The sequence below is a fragment of the Enhydra lutris genome, unplaced genomic scaffold (assembly GCF_002288905.1).
Source record: "Enhydra lutris kenyoni isolate GAN:26980312 unplaced genomic scaffold, ASM228890v2 scaffoldscaffold30, whole genome shotgun sequence".
Classification (NCBI taxonomy): domain Eukaryota; kingdom Metazoa; phylum Chordata; class Mammalia; order Carnivora; family Mustelidae; genus Enhydra; species Enhydra lutris.
Window position 1 is genome coordinate 21,275,602 of NW_019154114.1, and position 9,811 is coordinate 21,285,412.

The 9,811-nt window shown below is 64.2% G+C and overlaps 1 protein-coding gene across 10 annotated transcripts in view; it reads left to right on the forward strand.

Annotated features, from left to right (window-relative positions):
* The window catches only part of LOC111152900 (BTG3 associated nuclear protein), a 102,200-nt gene that overhangs the window by 91,741 nt on the left and 648 nt on the right, over nt 1–9,811 (forward strand). For 9 of the 10 annotated variants that reach the window (XM_022511624.1, XM_022511626.1, XM_022511623.1 and 6 more), the window contains one exon: nt 5,816–5,959. In XM_022511624.1, coding sequence (XP_022367332.1) covers nt 5,816–5,959 — 144 coding nt within the window. Of the gene's footprint in view, nt 1–5,815; nt 5,960–9,811 lie in introns of those variants that run through there. The other variant, XM_022511631.1, reaches the window with a different exon arrangement.

Consider the following 9,811-nt stretch of genomic DNA (forward strand, 5'->3'; position numbering starts at 1 on the left):
ACACGGAGCCGTCCGCAGGGAGGGCCTGACGCCCACAGCCGCTCAGTGCGGCCTCCGCACCCCCGGCTGGCATCTGTAGCCCCTATAGCAGGGCGCTCCTGAACGCTTTCCACTGAAGTGACCTCGAGGGAGAGGGCCTCGCCCCTTTCTGAAGCTCTTTCTTCCGCCCACACGGCGAACAGCACGAGAAGCAGTGAGTTTCCCACGTTAAAGCAGTGAGCAGGGCCGTGGGAGCACAGTCACGGGACAGGGAGCCCAGGCTGCGTGCCCGCCCGTGGCCGGCCCTTCAGCGGCTTCCCATCGCCCGGCGTGCGGTTGGCCGGCTGGGTGCCCCGGGCCACCGGCCCCAGGTGGCTGAGACCCACACCCGCGGAGCCCATACAGACCTTTCATGCCCTTTCTGTTCTGTCTCACCCGCTGCCCGCCCACCCCACGCAGCCCTTCTGGAACCCGTGGGAGAAACTGGAGGTCTTCAGATCTGACCTATGCTGCATTACTAACCCCCCCCAACCCGCCGGAACATTTTAAAACACGTGGTGGAGCTTTGTTCCCAGGAGTGCCAGCGTTTCTGGAGGGACGGGGAAGGAATACCAGCCGTCCCAGACTTCGTTCCCGCTCGACTGCGTTTTTTAGGTTTTGTGTTGCTTTCCCCAGATTGCGCTTGAGCGTTGAGCTCGATGCGGGAGCGAGCTCCGGAGCCGACGGCAGGAACCACGCTCATCGCTGCTGGCCGCTCGGCGCGTTTGCGGGAGCGGGATCTGGCGGCGGCTCGCGGCGTTGTCCCCGCGCGGCTGAGGCGCGGCCCTGGAGCGGTGGCTTCTGCGTCTGCCCGGATGCCTTCTCTGCCGGGTTGGGACCGGGTTCTCACGGCGCCTGGGCTCAGGAAGGCGCTCACAGTGGCACCGAGCGAGCCCAGGAGCGTTCCCGTCAGGGGGTTTCGCGGCTTCGGAACGATGGTCCATGTTCGGCGTTCGCTGTGCCGCTATAGGAGGAGGGTTTGGGGCTGGGGGCCTCCGGCCGGGGGTGATTTAGGGCGTCCCTGGGACGGCCTTCCCTCTCTCGGGTCCTCCTCTTCTGGTCACGAGGAAGCTACTTCTTGAATTAACACCGAGATTTGAGGAGGACTTCACTGAGGACGCTCCCTCAGCGAGCTGGTTGCAGACGGGGCGACAAGCGAGAGCCCTTCTGTCCCGGGACAGCCGGAGGTCACGGTCTCGCCTCTGTTCCTGGCCGTGCACGTGACTAAACTGCGTGGAGCGCGGGTCCTCCGGCCGCAGGAGGGGCCGGGCCGGCTGTCGTGTGTGTGGTTCTCAGCTGAGGAGACTCTGGGCTGGAGTCGGGGTTCTGAACCCAAACCCTACCGAGAAGCCCTTGGACTGCCCGCGCTTACTTGGGGTTATACCAGTTTTGCGTTATCTCACGTGGGTATTAGATCGTTTCAAGATGGGGGCGTGTGGGGGAAAACCAGACGCGTGCAGGACCCCCTCAGTAGGCTTCACGCGCACACCCTCCGCCCTTTCTTCTCGACCGGCCGGCGCGGCTCGGCTTCCGGCTGTGCGGCCAAGCCCTGTGAGCAGGGGTGGGGACCCCGCAGGTGCCTCTCGTGCCGCCTCTGAGTCTGGAGGGGGGAGGGCGGCGCACGCCCAGGTCGGTGCAGGCCGGCGGCTCCGGGAGGCCGTGCTGCTGGCTGCTGGCCTGGAGCCCGCCGCGTCCCTGTGAGGTCTTCTGCGTTCCAGAGCCTCGGGAAGAGGCTGCAGACCTGCGGCGATGGGGAGGGAGCTGGAAGCTCATCACTGACGTCTCTGCGGCCTCTAGAGCAGGGGCAGGCGACGTGCCGGCCTCGCGTCCTCCAGCAGATCGAGGACTGGTCGTGTTCTTTCTGTGGGTTCCTCCGGGTGCCGCCCTGACCCGTGGGGCCACAGCTGCTGGGTGCGCGCCTCTCAGCCGCGCGTTTGTGCCTCCCTGTCCCCCCTGGTCACTCACAGCGTCCGTGCGCCGGCCACTCGTCCTTTCTCGGTGGTGACTGTGGCCTTCCGTCGCCTCCCGCCGCAAGCCCTGCCCTGGGGCTGTGGTTCGTTCTCTCGTTGTCCGAGGGTGACGGTGAAATGGAAGCTGCCCCGCTGGCTTGACGGTGGGGGATTTCCTGCTCGCCCCGCGGGGGTGCCTCGGCGCACCAGCTCACGTCGGAGTTTCTCCCAAACTCAGCGGTGCAGGGTCCTTACCACCGGCCCTTAGCAAGTGCGCACCGGTGATCGTGGGATTGCGGAGAAACCCGTGATCCACAGCGTGGCTGCTGTCCTGTCTTGCCTCCTAGAACACCTCCTTTGCCGGTCGTCCCTTCCCATGGGGTGAGCACGGACTCCACTGGCTGGGCCGCGTGACCCAGAGTCCTCCTCTGCCAGGTGCTTGGTGTCCTTGTGTTTCCTGGACGGTGGAGAGACGGGCTGTGCTGTGATGGGTAAGGCCTGCGTCCCGACGAGCATCCCGCCTCCCTCGTGAAGAGGCCCCTCATGGCAGAGCCGTCCGTCTGGCCCCTCCTGCCTGTGTTCCCTTCCTCCGCCGCTGTCATCTAGCGGAATGCGAATGTCACCTTCGGAGAGCTTCCCCCGGATTTGGAGGATGGCCTGAAAAGCGTCCCAACTGCTTTGTGTGCGGGCGCTGGGGCCCGGGCGTGCCGCCTCTGCTGCTCGGGGTCCGCCTGCGGGGCGGGAAGTGCCCCTTGCGGGACTGAGGGCAGCCGTGGGCTGAAGCCTGCAGGTCAGGCCAGGCCGGGATGGTGGCCCGACTTGCGGAGTTGGTGGCGGTGCCTTCCCCAGGGTGAGGCGGGCCTGGGAGGTGCCCTGAGACCCGTGTGTCCGCTGCTGAGCCTTCCCGACAGCTGGCTAGGCTCCCGAGGCTGCCGCTGCCCTCAGCTTGACTCCGCTCGGGACGAGCTTTCTGTCCACTGTAGGGGAAGCCATTCTTCCCGTCGAGAAGCTTGTCTCCCTGCGGGGCCCTCACTCTCCACTGGAGGACTGGTGCCCTGACCTGGTCACACTCCCAGCCCCTCCTGTGGAGGCCGCCGTGGGAGGGTTTTCTCCGCAGGGTCGGGGGTGTGAGGAAGAGCAGGGGCGCTAACCGAGGCCTGGAAGGCCTTTCCTGCCAGCCCCGCGCCCACGTTGACTTTCTGACTTGTTCTCGAATCCGTTGCCAAAAGCCAAAGTGTGGACACACTGAGGAGGTGTGGTGTTTGGGGTGAGATCTCAGGGAAAGCGTTTTCCGGTTTCTGTCTTCTGGCAGCCGGGCCGGAGAAGTGGCGGACTTTGTTGTCACCGCCCGGCTCGTTTAGATTCCGAACTTTCGGACGTTCTCGTTCTCGACGCCGTCAGCGGTGCGGGCCGAGGGCCGTGTCCCCTTCTGGGGGCACCGACAGGAAGCAGCTCACCCTCGGGAAACCCTAACAAGCCCGGGTCCCGGGTGGTCGTGGCTCGCCGCCAGCACCAGACGAAGGCAGAGGCTTCCGCGAAGGTTCCGCAATGGTGTGGCTTTCATTAACAGTTTTGATGGCGTGACCGTCAGTGCATTGGGGGCCTTTTGCGGCACACGGTGGTGACAGAACCATGACCACGTTACCTAATGCCGTCGCACCCGTGTTCGCAGATGGTGCACGGTTTCTACGCTCAGTGCAGGACCGAGCTACGGCGTGCAAAGTGAGCGCAGCCATGGGCACTGCTGGGCTGTTCCAGGCCCCCTTCCCTCGCTTCCCCATCTGGATCTTTCCTTGCTGCCTGGGCTGAGCTGTTCCCGCAGGGCACATCTCCCCTCGCACCATGAACCTGCGCCCAGTGGGAGCGCCGTTTGCTTGATTCCGCCAGGTTGACGGCAGGCTCTCCCACTGGGGGGGGGGTGGCTCCTGCCCAGGGCTGCCATCCCACGGGACACGTGGGGGCTGGCGGCTTTCCTGTGAGCAGCGCTGGGGGTTATCGTGTGACCGTGAGAGGCCTGGGGGGTCCGGGGACTAATGCAGGAGACTTGGGGTGTCGGCAATTTTTCCAAACCTCTGTGTCGAGCACCCAGTGATACAAGGAGCTGATGATGGAAAAGGAGCTGTGGTTGGGTCAGCCCTCGGGGAGCGAGAAGCCGGCTCCTTGGAAGGATGCAGCCCAGGAAGGGTCAGCGTGCTGTGTGCCTGTCCTGTGGCCGCGGCGGTGGGCAGCCACACACTCGGGCTCTGAAGTGTGAAGGTCCGCGTCCAGCGTGGGCGTCATAGGGCTGACGCCAGGCTGTCACCGGGCCGCTCCTCCGGCACACTCAAGGGCAGGGTCGCCTCCCGGCTTCCCCAGCCTCCAGACCTGCCCCACCTGTGGCTCCTGGCCCGTCTCCCCTCCTCCAAGCCACAGGGGACCAGAGGGTTCCTCTCACGTTGTGTCTCTGCTTCTCAAGGTGCCGTGGGACGCCGGGCCCCATACCCAAGGACATTCCCTGTCGTGATAGCCTCACCTTAGTTCCAACTGCAACGTGCCCGTTGGGGACACACCCACAGGGCCTGGGGTGACCTTGTGCCCCTGTCCCAGGCCTTCGCCTTCCTAGCGCAGCTAGCTGCTATCAGAACACGAGACCACGTGAGTGGTTTCTGAAGACGCAAAAGAGAAAGTAATTAAGAACTTTCTAGCTTCTGTTTTAATAATTGAATTTACCATTTGTTTTTTCTACTGATGGGTGTGTTGTTAAAGAAATAGAACTTTCGTTCATCAGACGCCACAAAGCTGTTTGAAAACCACAGACTGCATTTTTGTACAGACTGTTGGTGAGCCGTACCTAAGCCCGCCTTTCCCGGAGTGGACAGCCCCCTGCTCTGAGTCCCCTCACCGTCTTCCTCGGCTCTGACCATTGCTGTGGGTGGCAGTTGGGCTGGTCAGGAAGCGTGAGCGTTACGCTGCTGTGCACTGCTAGCAGGGATCTAGAGGGTGGCCCCGTGAACATAGAATTTGAAAGGGGAGGGACACAACCCCCAGTATAAACCCGCACAGTTCGTGGCAACTCCTGATGAATACAGAGCCTTGGAGGCCCTCACGCCCACTCCCCATCTGGCCCACGGGGCTGCAAGGTGCCCCCTATGTGCCCAGCTCTTGGAGCACCAGGAGGGCTGGGTGTGAAGGGAGCCTGGGTGTCGGGGTGCTCAGGAGTCGGGAGGTCATCCAGAGCCTGTCCCCGGGGTCCTCATCTGCTCCCTCCTCTCGGTGTCTCCCATGCCCTGGGGGCTCCCCCTTGCTGCCTTCCCGATGGCAGCTCCTCATGCCGAGCTGTGGCCTGTGGCACCTGGAGCTGCGGGTCCCTGATTCGTGCCCGTTGCTGCTTCGCTCTGTAACCACGTGTGTCGGCGCTCGGAGGGCTTCGTCTCCCGGCTTTCAGGCGTTCTGGGGGTGGCCTCCCGCGAACCTCAGATGACGGTGATTTCTGGAAGGTCTTCGGTGCTTTGGTCTCCCCGTGTACCACCCCGCCGTCTCCTTGCCAGCCTTCTCAGGCTCCCCTCGGCCACATCCCCGGCTTTACTCTTCGAAAACTTGAGCTGGTTGGTGTTTTTCTGATCCGCTTGAAGACCCAGCGTTCTGTCCAGCACCTGGCTCTTCGGGGGCCGTCACTTGGGAACAAAGCAGAGCAGTTTGGTCATGCTGTGTGCGTTCGCTCAGTGGCCCCGCGGTGTGGAGGGGGGCCCTGGGCCGCCTCCCGGGGTTTGTGTGGCCGTGGGAGTGGCGGTCGCCGCCGGCCCGGCGCGGCTGTCGTGCTGCCGTGCTGTCGTGCTGTCGTGCTGACCGCGTCTGCTCTGTCTCCGCAGGTGCTGCAGGGCGCCCAGCTGATCGCCGTGGCCTCTTCCGACCCCGCTGCTGCAGGCGTGGACGGCTCGCCTCTGCAGGGCAGTGACATCCAGGTCCAGTACGTGCAGCTGGCCCCGGTGACTGAGCACAGCGCTGCGGCTCAGGTGGGTGCGCCTGCTGGAGGCGGACGCCTATCTGTGGACAGGTCCCGGGGCTCCTGCCGGCGGGGGCGCAGCTTGGGGCTTCTGCTGCCGCTGTTCCGTGAGGAGGGTGACGGGCACGTGCTGCGCGTGGAGGCCCCGGTTTCTTGGGATGCCTGACGACGTAGAGGTGAGGAGCCCAGTCCCCGCCCGGGTGCCGGTGGGAAGCCAGTTCTGACACATCCCTGCCGCGTCTTCTCTGTAAACTCGGAGGCGGGAATTGAGTTGTGTCTGGGAGCTGCAGAGCGAGAGGGTCCGTTGACCTGAGACCCCACTGCCCCTCTGACAGCCACAGGGCCCAGCCCGGGGGTCAGCACGTCCGCAGACGGCATAGCCCCAGCTGTCAGCCTGGACCCTTTCTCCAGGGGTGGGGTGTGGGTCCTTGCCCCAGTGGGCTCCTCTCTGCTGGGGATGCACGATGGCCTGGGGCAGCTGTAGCACGTCCCTGGGTCCTGAGGCCCCGTCGGGCTTGGGTAGCAGCCTTTCGCAGCGCACTGCCCGTGTGGCAGCCGAGGGCCTTGCTGGGCACAGCTTGTGCGCAGGGCAGTTGGGAGGGGAAGCCCCAGCCACCCCCACCCCCATAGCGCATGTTGTCTGCTTTGGCTGGGTGGTGGGGCTTGTCCCCGCTGCCTGTCCTCCATGCATTCCCCCGAGCGTGGGAGAACGTGTGCTCGCTGTCCGGACCCTCCTGATGTGCCCGATGTGGCGGCTGCCGCTTAGGGTCGATGATGCATTTGTGGAGCGGCCCCTCGCCGAGTGCCCTGACCCAGCTTGCCGTGTGGCCTCCCCTCTGGGCCTCGGGGCCCCCCTGCTAGTGCAGGGGGCGGCTGGAAGCTCCCATTAGGGGACAGGGTGGTTTTGGTGTTGTGGGCTGATTGGAGAACAGCGAGGCCTGTGTGTCTGACGGTAACGACGGGTGGGTCCCGAACATGTGGGGGTCCGTCCTGGCACAGAGCACAGGCTGCGGGTGGCGGGAGCGACAGGTGTGCTCTTTCCCTGTGTTCTCAGAGCTTCTGGGGTGCTTGAAGTCGCCGGCCTTCTTGCTCCGGCCGGGCCGAGTGACGCACTGACGCTGGGGCTCCCAGCTGCTCCGGCCGTGGCTGGCCAGCTCCTGCCTGCTTCCTCGCATGCTCTGCCGTCCTCCGGGCCACCTCCCCCCCCCCGCCTCCGGTACCAAGAAGCCACATGTGTCTCGATGCCCCCAGCTTCTGATGCTCAGAACTGAAGCCCCAGATCTCCGTGCTCCCTCTGTGTCTGCTCAGGACCGGGCTGGGCGCTGTGTGTGCTCCTAGCCCTCGGGAGAGGGACTTCTCCTTCGCCTCACTTGCTGGTGAGGAGGCGGCCGGGGACGGGAGCTCAGTGCAGCCAGACGGGGACCCGGGACCTGACAGCCAGCTGGCCGAGCCCAGCACTCCCCTGCGGGCTTAAATTCTTCATTTCCTAATCCGTGGCGATGCCCCAGTGGGCAAGCGTGTTTCCTGGAGAAGGTGCTGCTTCTGTTCCCCTTAGACTTTAGCCCCTCCCACGTGAGTGGCCGCGGTAGCCTGGGACCTTCTATGTGGCTTTTGTGTGGTGGTGACCACAGAGGCCCACTCCACCGTGGCATGAGCCGAAAGGGGTTGAGTAAGACCGGAGCCAACGGTGTTGGGGGACGAGTTGGACCTCTCTCCGGTGTAAGCACGAGTCTGTCCCGGAAGCCAGAGCCTCCACAGGCCTCCTCCTGCCCACGCCAGGTGGCTTGCGTCTGGTGCCCCGCGTGGTTCTAGGTAGGCCCTGCACTTGGGCAGTTTCCTTCCCCGCCGCCCAGCAGGCATGGAAGGGTCCCCAGTGTGCTTCAGACCTGGGGTGCAGTGTGGCCGGCCGCCTTCCTGGACCTGCGTTCGTGGTCCTGCTGCAGATTGCAGAATTGAGGAAGGCTGTGTCTGTTCAGCTCTTGGCCTCCTTGGCTTCCTGTCTGTGTTCTTTGTCTCGATTCCTGCCGGGTGTGTTCTTGGGACCGACTTAGCGAGTCTGTGTAGGAACAGGCCAGGGAATGAGATGTGCATCCACGGGGGTGTTTTCCCTGTCACAGACCCCGTTCGGCTTGGGCTCAGTCCGTCAGCAGGTGACACAGGAACGGGTGGCCCTGGGCGTGGCCCACTATGCGTGGCCCTGGGGCGTGCTCTGCCCATCTCATCCTTGGGGGCTCACTCTCCTGTGGCCCCCCGGCGCCTCCCGTAGACGGGCCCGTGTCTGCAGAGGGAAGGGGTCCCTGACTGTCAGCATGAAGGCCCTGCTCTTGCTGGATGGACGTCGAGTCTGCCGGTCAGGACAGGGTCAGGGACGTGACCTCCTTCCTGGAGAAGACGGCGTGCAGCTGAGGAGAATAACACAGGAGCCACCATGGGGCTGGAGGAGGGTCTGGCTTTTCCTGGGCAGGACACCAGGGAGCTGGCCCGTGTGATGGGCCCTGCCCCTGGGACCCTGCGCAGGCCGATGCCCGAGTTCTGAACTCCGGGGCTGCCCGGGGCTGCCGGCTGTCTTTGGTTCCCTCCAACGTCTGGAACTTTCTGTGTCATCTGGTTGGAGTCCTTTCTCTCCATTTCCTGCCCGAGACACAGGTCTGGCTGCTGCATTTTGAGGACAAAAGAGAAGGGAGGGGTCCTCATCAGGGCTGGGATTCCCCAAGTCCCCCAGGTAGGCATCCCCTCATCTGTGATCCACCTCCTGTGGGCCGAGTCGGAAGCTGCCTTTCCAGGTGGTCAAGGGGAGTCACTCTGCGTCCCGGGGGCACCTCCGTACCCCTCCTGCAGCCCCCCTGCTCCCTCTGCCTGCAGCTGCCGCCTGCCTGGGTCTGCTTTCCCTCGCCCAGATGTATGTGGGGCCTCCCGTGTCGTCCCGGCTCCGTCCTCCCTCCTTACTCCTGCCTGGGCTGCTGTTCCCGGCTCTGCAGGTGGTGCGGGTGATGCCCGTGCTCAGGGTGTAACCCACAGGGCCTCTCCGTCTGCTCAGGAAGCCCTGTGTGCGGTATCCTCTGCCGCCTGAGTCCCAGCGGCACAGCCTCTAGAATAGTGGGAGCCGCAGCCCAGCCACATGCCTCGGGGCTCCTGCCTGCCCGTGTCCCCGGCTCTCGGCCTCTACTGCCTTCACTGCCTCATGCCCGGCCTCTCTTACCACGGCTTCTTTGGGGCAGCCGCACGCCCACCTCTGAGGGTCCCATCTTTGTGACCTTGCCTTTGATGGGCAGCTTGGGGGAGCCGAAGGAAAACCGTCTGCTGATCTGTTTGGGGCTCATTCTGGTCAGTGAGCTGATGGTTGCTGCTTGTTCTTCCTGGTCGTTTGCCGTTTCTCTCCAGCCTCTGAGTACACATTGGAATCAACACCCGGAGCTCCTTGGTTAGAACTCCTTTCATTAGGGAAGAAAGGATAACTGCCCCTAAAATGGTTTTTGGGGGGACAGTGGAACAGTTTTTGTGAGAAGGCAAATGGTGACCGGAGTTCTAGGGACAGGACGGTTTAAGCACTCGGAAGACGTTCCCCAGTGATGGGCGGGGTGGGACTGGGAAACAGGCCCCAGCGAGCCACAGAGCGTGTGCGGCAGGGTCGGCGGGTGGCGGGGGCAAACAGAAGGTTCTGAAAAGAGGGACGTTGGCCCCTTCCGGCTCTGCTGTGTGTGTTCCTTCCAAGCCCGAAAGCCGCTGGTGTTCTGTGACCGGCGAGGGCCTGGCCTCGCGTGGTGGGTACCTGCACAGAAGCCCTCCTCTCTCCCTCGGGTACCTGCACAGAAGCCCTCCTCTCTCCCTCGGGTACCTGCACAGAAGCCCTCCTCTCTCCCTC